This window comes from Callorhinchus milii, unplaced genomic scaffold, assembly GCF_018977255.1.
Source record: "Callorhinchus milii isolate IMCB2004 unplaced genomic scaffold, IMCB_Cmil_1.0 Scaffold4, whole genome shotgun sequence".
In the NCBI taxonomy this organism is placed as follows: Eukaryota; Metazoa; Chordata; class Chondrichthyes; order Chimaeriformes; family Callorhinchidae; genus Callorhinchus; species Callorhinchus milii.
Genome location: NW_024704745.1, coordinates 9,845,967 through 9,859,963, shown reverse-complemented (window position 1 = coordinate 9,859,963; position 13,997 = coordinate 9,845,967). Strand labels below are relative to the sequence as shown.

Here is a 13,997-nt window from a genome sequence, read left to right as displayed (position 1 = left end):
CCCCTACCATCCTGTTTGCTCGCTCTGCTCAGTGGGCTCCGGCCTGCTTCACGTCCCCTGCCTCGCTCGCCCCACTATTGGCCGGCAGGCCTTGGACACTCTGCTTCTATCCTCTGGAACTCCATCGCATTGTCCCTTCGCCTCACCCTCTCCCTTGCCACCTTTAAGATCCATCTCAAGACTGTCCTCTTCCATCGCGCTTTCGATCTCCCTGCTTCCCCCCACTAACCTCCACCCTCCCCGATCCCGACCGACAGCTCGGATCTGAAACTCTGTCTGTCCACCTCCTTGGAACGTTCACACGTTCTCAGGAGATTTGTCAAGAAAGCCATCTTCTGCTCCCTTGTCCAGAGACTTTCGGGCACACAAAATCTACATATTCTGTTATGTATCACCCTGTTGCAGTTGAAGGTCAGTTAAGATCCGCATGTGCATTCTCAATCCCTTTTCAACCGGTGTAAATCAACAGTCTCACTTCAAAGTTTCAACAAATGTAATAAATGAAAGATGTACAAAGGCAACTATTAACAGATAGTTAGATCTTGCACACATGTATAGTGTATAAAATATTAATCAGTCTATTTGCATGATTAAAGACAGTCTTTGTTTAGAGTCTGATACAAATAATCAAAGAAGAATAGGAACACAAAAAGAAATGTCAGAATTAAAAAAAGGTCAGTATAAGAAATCGAGGTAACCATTTACACATATCCCAAGAATCTGAAGAATAGAACTAAAGATCTGAAGGATAATGGAAAAGGGAAGGTCTGGAAATTATGGGTATTTCAGAGTTAATAGATTGGGGCGGGTTCAATTTGTATCTAATGTTTTGAAACACTAGATATATATTTAATAATAATAATAATCCTTGCAATTAATATAGTGCTTTTCAGTTCTTCTAGACGTTTCACAATAAATGTAAAGTATATTTGACAAAATAATCAATTGAGGAATTTGAGAGAGATAGAGTACATAATTTTCTTGTTTTGCTTTGGGATCTGCTGGATGAATCACAAGGTATTTTCTTAATCTTATACGCTCCCATGTTCTGATTACAAAAGTATTTCTTGCACCAGCCCCAATGCAATGCTCAACTTGTTAGAAAGGACACAAGTGTGAAAGAAACACATCTACTTCATTTCTCACAATTACTCCTGGAGGGTGTACATTGTGTGCCACGTAATGTGCTGCAGTCATTTCCCATGCATCTACAAATGCCACGTTGATGCCCTCAAACATTTTTCTCAATATTTTATCTAGGTGAAAACTGTACCAATCACTGTAAAAGAAGCTGTACCAAATTGGATCAAGTTCTCGGACATTGGCTGTCTTGAATATAATGAGCGTATCTGGACTCCTGCTCAGTAACTGTACAATTGATTTCCGAATATTCTGCAGCCTTCGGATGTAAGATGCGACTGGAAGAAAGGTCATATGGGCCCATATAGTGATTGCTATAATTGTGTTCTTTCCTCCTTTATTTGCATCCAGCTGATTTGCAATATAATGCAGCTGTTGGCTTGAAATATCATTGAATCTAATGGGTGGGCCATGGCAACGATATTTCACCATGATCTTGTTCACCACATCCACAGCAGTGTAAGGACCATTCTCTGGAGTATTGCCAAATTGAAATAATTTAAGATCTAAAAACAAAGAGACAACATAATTAATTATACCTTAACTAAATTATATTTTTGTGCACAAGTTATCAAATATGAAGAGGTGGGACAGATGGTGCCAGGAGAGGACGTGAGCAGGGTATGTGGGTGGCTGAGTAAAACCCGTCAGGGTGTCCTCACCCCTGATTAGCCGATGGACTTGTCAGTCAAGCCAACGGCTCACCTTTAAGACATGTGTCGTCTTTGCGTTTCCTGCCACCCCCAGTGTGTCTCCTGGTTCTCTGTAACCATCACGTGTCCCCCAGTTTGGGAACCAATGATCTAAAATAGTGTGGGCCAACAGGCAGCCTGGCAGGACTAAGTTTCTAAGGACGTGGTGGGTAAGAGACTCGCTTGCCTTCCTGACAGACTGCAGTAATCACCGGTATTATTTCCACTCTCCGCGCTTCGTCCTCCCAACCGCTGGCTCCTGCTGATGCCCTGAAGGCGTTCACCAGGGAGGGAGGGAGGGAGGGAGTGGAAGTTGGAAAGTTGGAAATGGTCTTGGGCCCGATGTGGCCTGCGGCCCGCCAGCCGGCCCACGCTGGATGCGACCCACGGACCTTTGTCAAATAGGGAATCCAGCCCCTGTATAGTGAAGCACTTTGAGACATTTCAATGATGTGATCAAAGTCAAAATCAAATGCAAGGATTATTATTATTATAGAGCGTAGAAGATTGTACTGAAAATTTAATTTAACACATAAACCTCCCTTTCCTCTCCAAGGCCCTAAACGAGTTGTTGCTTCCCAGCTTCACTCGTTCCTCTCCCACCACTCCCTTCAAACCCCCCCAATCGAGTTTCCGTGCCGCCGACAGCACCGAAACAGCCCTGGTCAAAGTGACAAATGACATTCTGTCCATCTGTGACCAGGACTCCCTCTGCCTCCTCGTCCTCCTTGACCTCTCTGCTGCTTTTGACACCGTCAACCACTCTATCCTCATCCACCGCCTCTCCTCTCACCTCAACCTTCATGGCTCTGTACTTGAATGGTTCAGATCATATCTCTCACACTGCCTCCACTTCATCTCCACAAATGGTTTCTCGTCTAACCCCCACGCCGTCTCGTGTGGCATTCTTTAGGGCTCTTTCCTTGGTCCCTTCATCTTCAACATCTATATGCTCCCTCTTGGTGACATTATCCGCAGACATGGGGTCAACTTCCACATACATGAGAATGACACCCAACTGTACCTCTCTGCCTCCACCTTGATTCCGGAACCACTGCTGTCCTAACAGAATGTCTGTCAGACATCAAATCCTGGATGAGAGCTAACTTTCTTCAGTTGAACGTCAACAAGACTGAGGCTCTCCTTATTGGCTCCTGTTAGCGCTTCCTCACCTCAAGCGCTGACAGCATCACCATCCATAGTTGCACACTCCACCTTGATAAGCCAGTCCGGAACCTTGGGGTCTTGTTTGACCCTCAACTATCCTTTCTATCCCACATCCGTGCCATGACCCGTTCTGCCTTCCCACCTCGCAACATCGCCTGACTCTGTCACTGTCTCTCAATGCATGCCGCTGAAACCCCCATATATGTTTTCATAACATTGAGGCTTGACTATGCAAACTCCCTACTTGTCGGCCTCCCTAACTCCTCCCTCCATAGGCTGAAGATCATCCAGAACTCTATAGCCTGCGTCTTCTCCCGAGACCGTATCACCCCTTCCTCGTCCGACTCTACTGGCTTTCCATCACACAAAGGATACACTTCAAGATCCCAGTACCTCAACTTCAAAGGCCTCCATGATCTTGCTCCACCCTACCTCTGCATCCTCCTAACCCCCTAGTATCCTGCCCCCTCCCTACGCTCATCGGACTCCGACCTGCTTCATGTCTCCCGCCTTGCCCGCACTACTATTGGCAGGCCTTCTGCCACTCTGCCTCTACCCTATGGAACTCCATTCCGCAGACCCTCTGCCTTGCCCCCTACCTTGCCTCCTTCAAGACCCATCTCAAGACATCTCCTATTCGACCATGCTTTCATTCACCCTGCTTCCACCCCTGCCCTCCACTCTCCCCAGTCCCAAGCTCAGATCCGAAACACGGATTGTCCAATGTCTTGGGATGTCCTCCTGATATGAAAGTCGCTATACAAATGTAATTTTGTTGTTGTTTTTGTTGTTGTATATTAATATAAATAGAATATGAAATGGTTCAATCTAACCTGGGAGACCTCTAGCAAAATAATTAAACCACTGTCGCATAGTGGAGTCTCCATAAAGATGAACCACTTTTCCCCGAAGACAGTTTGTAATGTTTGCTGGAGTGTTGAAGCGGCGAATATTGCATTGTGTTGACATCCACTGGTCCTGATAGTAAAAACCTGACGGTGAAGTCAGAGACTTGCCACGGACACAGTTTCCGACATTTGCACCTGAAAATAGAAAGAGAAGCAGAGCTGAAAGTAAACTAGAACAAGGTCAAGTCAGAGACTTGCCACAAATACATCCTCCAAGAAAGACACGTAAAAATAAAGTGAGATCCAAAACTGGAAATCAACTGAAACACATGCTAATACATGGTAATCTTGATGCTCCATGGATTATCAATTTTCTAATTGGTTAATTAACGCTTATGATAACCTCCAATTGTAAGATGTAGAATCTACTTGTAGACCAAATCAGAAAATGTTACAAACAGTGATATAAAAATGTGGTAGGGACCCACACAAATTAGGAATTTACTACAGTACTAAATTTACGACAGTAGCAGAATTAGTTTCCTCTGATGGATAAAGGATTTTTTCATACAAAAATAGAGCATATTAATTATGTCAGATGTCTAATCAAATGATCAAAATATAGTGCACAAAGTATAAATACAGCATCAAATATGTAAATGCTAATTAGCACAAAGGCATGCTTTTATTCCTGGATACTTTTATTGTCCACAAGATACAAAGTCACTTTATAGTATATCGTGTGAAGCTCTTTGAGATGCCTCAACAACATAATAAGACCTGATATCAAATGCAAGGATTATTTATTTATTATTTATTTGCTCTAAATAAGAATCTGATCCAAAATGTTGAATATATTGTTCCAGATGCATTAAATAACGTTTTATTCAAAAAGTGACTTATGAAAGGATTACCCCAACAGCCTTACTTATGATCCCTTTGATTTACTCATTATCAAACCTTTCATTTACTCATTATTCTAATTATATTGTTCTTACCTGCATTAATTGAATTCATTACAGTTATATAACCTGGACCTTTAGGTAATATTGGCTTCAGGAGATTCACCTTGCTGAAAATGTGACACAGTGCATTATTGTTAGTTATTGGAAGCAACGACTCATTCCAGACCTGGGAAAGAAATGGGAAATTGGAGATAAGGCGGTAATTGGAGAGCAAGGATGGGTCCAGAGAAGGCTTTTTGAGGATGGGGATTGTGATGGCTGTTTTTAAGAGGGTATGAACGGTGCCAGAGGTTGATGATGTCTTTTATAGAGGGGCAAGGAGTTGGACTGGGAGGCAAGGAGAAGGCTCGGGATAGGATTAAGGTAGCAGGTTGTGGGTTTCATTTTGAACATGATGGAGATGAGAGAAGAGTAGGAGATGATGTCCTTCGACTCCTTAATCACATTACCAAAAGGAATGTGACTCTATGGCTCATATATATTCGAAGATTTGAAGAAAGTAAAGAACTGTAACAACGGCAAGTGTCCTACCTTGCGAAATAACGACGTTCATCACCAATTAAGTAAGATGTGTTGTAGCCTGATTTAGCATGGTTGACCCGAGCAGAGCAGGGCAGCTTCTGTGGTTTATAACAGAACCAGGGTTCCCCAGTCTTGAGATCAGTAAAGTTACAGACAGGGACACCATCAGGCAAACAAAGATAACACTTAGTTGTCTCCCTGATATCCCCGGATCTGAAGGTGCTTTGATAGGCCACCTTATGTCTGTGCTCATCACGTATCCATTTAAGTAATTGAATCGCTTCACTGGGATGAACCAAAATAACGGACACCTCAACTTTCCCCGACCAGAATAAAGTAAAATTGATCTTATACGATCCATTTTGGTAATCGACAACTGTTCCCACTGAACCCGCTTTGAACTCTGGGGTGTGGATCCGGGCCTGGAGATAGTCACCTCCGTATTGCTTTGAGTGTCCTGAAAAATCATACATGTGGACCATCACCTGTAACTGATCCCCAATGTGGAAAGTGTTTTGAGAGTTTAAAATAAGAAAGTGAGAATGTGACGGGTCAGTGCTTTTCAGAAAGGGTGTGCGAGCTCCAGGTGAGTTTGTCCATTCAATCATTTTCAACAGGAACATTCCCTCAGCTCTTTCTGAAGGCGTAAAACTTCCAACGAGGTAGCCACAGTTTATCAGTTTGGCCAACCATGGAAGGTTATTTATCATCATCTGCTGATTCTTTGATGGATGCAATTTTGGATCTAAGAAATTCTTTGATCCAGAGTTTGAACAATAATTGTGCTGTGAAAAGAAACACATATTTACCAAAAAAAAGCTATTTCCTATTTCCTGCCTCTGCACACCCACTGATACCCTCCTCCAATTGTTTTAATGAAATAATAACAATAAAGTTTGCATCTGGAGGATGTCTCAAAAGGATTTACTGTCAAGTGTGCAGTGACTGTATGTTTTGTAGGCCGTGAAGTATACTGACTGTATATTTTGTCGGCTCGTGCAGCAGCCAAATTGGACATTGCAATATCCCACAAACAGCAAGGAAAAGAATTACAAATTGTATCTGGGGATTGCTGGCCAAGACTTTTTGTATAGTGCCATGGGATCTTTTATGTCTAGTAACAGAGAGATCGAACAGAGAGAAAGAGGCAGAGAGAGAAAACACAGAGAGAGTGAGCACAGAGAGAATAACAGAGAGATCAAACAGAGAGCTCATACCAAAAGAAAGGGAGTAAGTGAGAAAGCAGGTCGTGTGAGTGACTATCAACATCGGAGAAGGGGAAAGATAGCTGCTCCACCTACCTCGATGCAATAAATGTTTATAATCACAATCAGCAATGCTAGCAGTGAGATTAAAGTGAACATAAGCCGGGATATGGAGAAAGGACGAGATGCTTCGGTGCCTTCTTCAACCATGTTGAACTCAGTGCCCAAGAGCCCACTGCCTGCTCTGCAGCTTTACTTTCTTACACCTGAGAAAAGCAAATAACCAAATAAATTTGTTGAGAATGAATGTTGTCATACAGTTTGCAAATACATTCTTAAGGTTCTGAGAAAAGAATAAATTACTTCCTGTACGTAGACTAATGACTGGCAAATAAAGTTCAATGTGGATGTATCCAAAGTCCTGCATAAAGTAAAAACTACATTGGCTGAAATATCAAAGCGCTCATCGTGCCTAAGGAATATCAATAATTAATAGCGATAAAAAAGCATAATGCACATGACTCATCTGTTCTGCTGGCGGTAGCACAGGCAGCCACACACAGTGCATTTATCTCACAGATGCCAACTAACTGCAGTGCACGGCTGTGTAGGTATAATCAGGTTAATAATGTTGCCAATTAAACTCCAAAGAAAAACCATTAAATCCTTTGAAAGAAGTGTGTTTTTGTTGCAGACTAGCTGTACCCGGTGCAGCTACGCTTGCAACCAAAGGATCCAATATGGAATGTGGATTTCAGTGATACCACTCACAAACCATTTAACACGTCATACACCAGAAGCAAAACTACTAAACATGCGCGATGAGCTTGTTTGCTGTGTGATCCTGCAGGTCCTCGAGTTATTGCAAGGCTCCCGTGTAGACGACATCTGCAGTTTTTCCTCCTTCGGCCATGATGTGCAGGTTTTGAGATGAACCCACACATGAGCATCCAACATAGAATTGTCCATGGGAAAAGCAGAGTGTATTCAAGAAAATGCCAGCAACCTTTAAGCTCTGCCCCGTGCCTTGTTAACTGACATGGCAAAGCACATTTGACCAGGGAATTGGAGCCCTTTGAACTCAAACGGGCAGTCACTTGGGGGCAGTGGGATGCTGGGAGGAATGAATACATCTTCCCCTTTCAACTGACCAGTCAGAATAGTTGCTTCAATAACATGTGCATCAACAGCTTTACCGCCAACCTTGTGCCATTGCATAGCTTTGGTATATCTAGATTCCTCAGCAGTATGATTATGCATTCGACCTTTATTATGTGTTTGTGTGGAGGCATACCAGATGGTTCCAAAGAGTTTAAATACTCAGTTGGGTAGTTGACAGCATTTTCGATGTCAGGAACAGTATCTATCGACTTGTACACAGTTTCTTGGCCAGGGACATCATTGAGTAGTTGGGAATTGATCTTGCTGTCAGACTCATTTCTTGGAGCAAGGATTGCTCATTGACACAAACACTTACGATTTGTGTAGTTATGGCTGAGGTTCAGGAAAACTTTGTTTTTGAGCTCTGCTGTATCTTGTACAATGGTTCCACGGGCATCTGAATTTGGCCATCTGTTGGATCCGCTGGAATTTTATCATCCCCAATTTCCAGAAGGAGGTCCATATGCCCCAGCTATGGAACTGCCATGAAGATGGACTTGCATGTTTGTCCTGAGGTTCATCTTCTCTGCACATGCCCACAGCCTGGAAGCCTTAAGACTGGCATTCAGTTTGTCAGCACGGGTACCATATTATATGACAGGTAGGGTCTGGCGGAAGTCACCCGACAAAATAAGTATCATCCCTCCCATTGTCGGGGTGTTTTCCCTGATGTCCTGACGTGTCCTGTCCAGAGCCTCAAAGGCATGCGTGTAAATTTCAGGGGAGCCAGGGAATTGAAGGTGTGGAGAGATGGTCATTCAGCAGCTTGATGGCTGCATCAGGATTGCTGCACGTGGAGGGCCAGAGGGAGAGGAGGTCCGAGGAAAAGAGGGTATTTGTAACCCTGTCTGTATGTCTGTCTGTGTGTCCATCTACATTTCATATTGGATCATTTGGTTGCAGGCGAAGCTGCAACGGGTACAGGTTATAAATACGTTGATGTTTTCGGTTTCGAACACAGCTTCTGTCTGAGAATTCAATATTATCAACAGCCTCCGCGTATAGAAGTTACTCCTAAACTCTGATTTAGATCCACTTGTGACTATTTTATACTTGTGCCCCCATTAGAATGTAAACCAATCGTGTCAGTTAAATATACAGTCAATTGACTTTACAGTATATTCTGTAAAGCGTTTTGAGACATTTGGAAGATGCAAAAAGCACTGTATCAAATGAAAGGATTATTATTACTATTATTAACCGATCCATACATTGTGGTTGAGAGGGAGGAGGGAGAAGTGGGGGTAAAAGAATGTAACGAGGGGGGAGTGGTAGATGGAGAAGGTGGTATGGATGGTCAGGGTGGGGTGGGAGGAGACATGGGGGGAACCTGTCTCTACATTGAAAGAGGGCAGTTTTTCCCTCCTGAAAACCACACAAAAGCTGATTTATTATTTGATACACAATGAGAAATTAAAGGCAGTACCACCCCATGCCTTCAACCGTTGATCCGGGCAACATTTCAATAGCAGTTCTATTCAGTCCCAGGTTAATCTGACCACTTACATTGAGGCAGCCAGATCTCATGTCATGTCTGACTGATCTCTGACACTTGTGACAGAATTGGTTCTTTCCACAGTACTGATTGAAAGTGGAGGCTCATTGTATCGAACTAATACAATTTGACGCATAGATCATACAGATCACCTGCTCCCTCGACCCCATCCCTATCCCTCTCCTTACCTCCAAGCGCCACCTCCTTGCCCCTCTACTCACTGACATCATAAACCTCTCCCAATAATCTGGTACTGTTCCGACACGGTTAAAAACTGCCGTCATCACGTCAACACTCCTATGCTTAAAAAACCCTCCTTGGACCCATCTCTACTGCCAAACTACCACCCAATCTCCAACCTCCTTTCCTCTCCAAGGTCCTGGAATGAGTTGCTGCTTCTCAGCTTCGCTCCTTCCTCTCCCTTCTCGAAAAACAACAACAACAAAATTACATTTATAGAGCGCCTTTCACGTCGGGAGGATATCCCAAAGCAATCCAATCAGGTTTCCGTTGATACTGGAGTTGATACTGGAGGAGGCAAAGTAGATTTGTGGTCATCCACATACGTATAGAAGTTTACCCCATCTGTGGATGACATTTCCCAGAGGGAGTATATAGATAAGGAAAAGAAGAAGGCCAAGGATGGAGCCCTGGGGTACCCAGCAGGTAACTGGGTGGGGGTGGGAGGAGAAACCAAGATGTTGCCAAGATGAAATGGAGGTGGTTGGTTAAGTAGGACTTGAACCATGCGAGTGCGGTGCCACTAAGGTGGATGAGGGAGGGGACGTGGTGGAGGAGGATGGCGTGGTCGACTGTGTCGAATGCCGCAGAGCGTTCCAGGAGAACAAGGAGGCAGATAGAGAGGATGTTGTTTGTGACTTTGACAAGTGCTGTCTCTGTGCTGTGGGTTGGATGAAAACCAGACTGCAGGGGCTCGTGGAGGGAGAGGTGTGACCAAACTTGACCTGTAACAATGCATTCCAGGACTTTGGCAGGGAAGGGTTGATTGGAAATGGGACGGTAGTGTGAGAGATTAGAGGGATCAAAGGTGGGTTACTTGAGGAGTGGTGTGATAACAGCGGTTTTCAGGGGGAATGGAACAGAGCCTGAGGAGAGAGATTAGTTGACAGTATCGGTCAACAGTGAGGAGAGGAGGGGGAGTTCAGACCAGCAGCTGGATGGGGAGGGGGTCAAGGCAGCAGGTGGTGAACTTCATCCGGGTGATTGTGGTTGAGAGAGAGGTGGGGGCAAAAGAATGTAAGGGGAGGGGGGAGTGGTAGATGTAGAAGGTGGTACGGATGGTCAGTTGTGGGGTGGAAGGAGACATGGGGGGGACGACAATGCAGCCAAGCAGATGTTTTCAATTTTTGAGGTGAGGAAGTCTAGGACAAGCCCAGGGTGAGCAGGTGGGTTTGGAAACAGCCCTGAATTTCAGGGGAGACAGGGAATTGAAGCTGTGGAGAGATAGTCATTCAGCAGCTTGATGGCTGCATCAGGATTGCTGCACGTGGAGGGCCAGAGGGAGAGGAGGTCCGAGGAAAAGAGGTTATTTGTAACCCTGTCTGTATGTCTGTCTGTGTGTCCATCTACATTTCATATTGGATCATTTGGTTGCAGGCGAAGCTGCAACGGGTACAGGTTATAAATACATTGATGCTTTCTGTTTCGAACACAGCTTCTGTCTGAGAATTCAATATTATCAACAGCCTCCGCGTATAGAAGTTCCTCCTAAACTCTGATTTAGATCCACTTGCGACTATTTTATACTTGTGCCCCCATTAGAATGTAAACCAATCGTGTCAGTTAAATATACAGTCAATTCACTTTACAGTATATTCTGTAAAGCGTTTTGAGACATTTGGAAGATGCGAAAAGTACTGTATCAAATGAAAGGATTATTATTACTATTATTAACCGATCCATACATTGTGGTTGAGAGGGAGGAGGGAGAAGTGGGGGTAAAAGAATGTAACGAGGGGGGAGTGGTAGATGGAGAAGGTGGTATGGATGGTCAGGGTGGGGTGGGAGGAGACATGGGGGGGAACCTGTCTCTACATTGAAAGAGGGCAGTTTTTCCCTCCTGAAAACCACACAAAAGCTGATTTATTATTTGATACACAATGAGAAATTAAAGGCAGTACCACCCCATGCCTTCAACCGTTGATCCGGGCAACATTTCAATAGCAGTTCTATTCAGTCCCAGGTTAATCTGACCACTTACATTGAGGCAGCCAGATCTCATGTCATGTCTGACTGATCTCTGACACTTGTGACAGAATTGGTTCTTTCCACAGTACTGATTGAAAGTGGAGGCTCATTGTATCGAACTAATACAATTTGACGCATAGATCATACAGATCACCTGCTCCCTCGACCCCATCCCTATCCCTCTCCTTACCTCCAAGCGTCACCTCCTTGCCCCTCTACTCACTGACATCATAAACCTCTGCCAATCTTCTGGTACTGTTCCCACACCATTAAAAACTGCCGTCATCACTCCTATGCTTAAAAAACCCTCCTTGGACCCATCTCTACTGCCAAACTACCACCCAATCTCCAACCTCCCTTTCCTCTCCAAGGTCCTGGAATGAGTTGCTGCTTCTCAGCTTCGCTCCTTCCTCTCCCTTCTCGAAAAACAACAACAACAAAATTACATTTATAGAGCGCCTTTCACGTCGGGAGGATATCCCAAAGCACTCCAATCAAGTTTCCGTTGATACTGGAGTTGATACTGGAGGAGGCAAAGTAGATTTGTGTGTCATCCACATACGTATGGAAGTTTACCCCATCTGTGGATGACATTTCCCAGAGGGAGTTCATAGATAAGGAAAAGAAGAAGGCCAAGGATGGAGCCCTGGGGTACCCAGCAGGTAACTGGGTGGGGGTGGGAGGAGAAACCAAGATGTTGCCAAGTTGAAATGGAGGCGGTTGGTTAAGTAGGACTTGAACCATGCGAGTGCGGTGCCTCTAAGGTGGATGAGGGAGGGGACGTGGTGGAGGAGGATGGCGTGGTCGACTGTGTCGAATGCCGCAGAGCGTTCCAGGAGAACAAGGAGGCAGATAGAGAGGATGTTGTTTGTGACTTTGACAAGTGCTGTCTCTGTGCTGTGGGTTGGATGAAAACCAGACTGCAGGGGCTCGTGGAGGGAGAGGTGTGACCAAACTTGACCTGTAACAATGCATTCCAGGACTTTGGCAGGGAAGGGTTGATTGGAAATGGGACGGTAGTGTGAGAGATTAGAGGGATCAAAGGTGGGTTACTTGAGGAGTGGTGTGATAACAGCGGTTTTCAGGGGGAATGGAACAGAGCCTGAGGAGAGAGATTAGTTGACAGTATCGGTCAACAGTGAGGAGAGGAGGGGGAGTTCAGACCAGCAGCTGGATGGGGAGGGGGTCAAGGCAGCAGGTGGTGAACTTCATCCGGGTGATTGTGGTTGAGAAAGAGAAGTGGGGGCAAAAGAATGTAAGGGGAGGGGGGAGTGGTAGATGTAGAAGGTGGTACGGATGGTCAGTTGTGGGGTGGAAGGAGACATGGGGGGGACGACAATGCAGCCAAGCAGATGTTTTCAATTTTTGAGGTGAGGAAGTCTAGGACAAGCCCAGGGTGAGCAGGTGGGTTTGGAAACAGCCCTGAATTTCAGGGGAGACAGGGAATTGAAGCTGTGGAGAGATAGTCATTCAGCAGCTTGATGGCTGCATCAGGATTGCTGCACGTGGAGGGCCAGAGGGAGAGGAGGTCCGAGGAAAAGAGGTTATTTGTAACCCTGTCTGTATGTCTGTCTGTGTGTCCATCTACATTTCATATTGGATCATTTGGTTGCAGGCGAAGCTGCAACGGGTACAGGTTATAAATACATTGATGCTTTCTGTTTCGAACACAGCTTCTGTCTGAGAATTCAATATTATCAACAGCCTCCGCGTATAGAAGTTCCTCCTAAACTCTGATTTAGATCCACTTGCGACTATTTTATACTTGTGCCCCCATTAGAATGTAAACCAATCGTGTCAGTTAAATATACAGTCAATTCACTTTACAGTATATTCTGTAAAGCGTTTTGAGACATTTGGAAGATGCGAAAAGTACTGTATCAAATGAAAGGATTATTATTACTATTATTAACCGATCCATACATTGTGGTTGAGAGGGAGGAGGGAGAAGTGGGGGTAAAAGAATGTAACGAGGGGGGAGTGGTAGATGGAGAAGGTGGTATGGATGGTCAGGGTGGGGTGGGAGGAGACATGGGGGGAACCTGTCTCTACATTGAAAGAGGGCAGTTTTTCCCTCCTGAAAACCACACAAAAGCTGATTTATTATTTGATACACAATGAGAAATTAAAGGCAGTACCACCCCATGCCTTCAACCGTTGATCCGGGCAACATTTCAATAGCAGTTCTATTCAGTCCCAGGTTAATCTGACCACTTACATTGAGGCAGCCAGATCTCATGTCATGTCTGACTGATCTCTGACACTTGTGACAGAATTGGTTCTTTCCACAGTACTGATTGAAAGTGGAGGCTCATTGTATCGAACTAATACAATTTGACGCATAGATCATACAGATCACCTGCTCCCTCGACCCCATCCCTATCCCTCTCCTTACCTCCAAGCGTCACCTCCTTGCCCCTCTACTCACTGACATCATAAACCTCTGCCAATCTTCTGGTACTGTTCCCACACCATTAAAAACTGCCGTCATCACTCCTATGCTTAAAAAACCCTCCTTGGACCCATCTCTACTGCCAAACTACCACCCAATCTCCAACCTCCCTTTCCTCTCCAAGGTCCTGGAATGAGTTGCT

At 44.8% G+C, this 13,997-nt stretch overlaps 1 protein-coding gene across 1 annotated transcript; it reads right to left on the bottom strand.

The window, feature by feature from the left end:
- Window positions 1-549: 549 nt before the first annotated feature.
- LOC103171767 (NXPE family member 3-like) lies at window positions 550-6,928 on the bottom strand. The gene is made up of 6 exons (XM_042334166.1): window positions 6,903-6,928; window positions 6,636-6,805; window positions 5,344-6,119; window positions 4,846-4,919; window positions 3,833-4,042; window positions 550-1,646 (listed from the first exon to the last, which is right to left on the bottom strand). The coding sequence occupies exons 2-6, from the start codon at window positions 6,747-6,749 to the stop codon at window positions 1,099-1,101; spliced, it is 1,722 nt and encodes a 573-aa protein (XP_042190100.1). The 5' UTR covers window positions 6,750-6,805; window positions 6,903-6,928; the 3' UTR covers window positions 550-1,098.
- Between the last annotated feature and the right edge of the window lie 7,069 nt (window positions 6,929-13,997).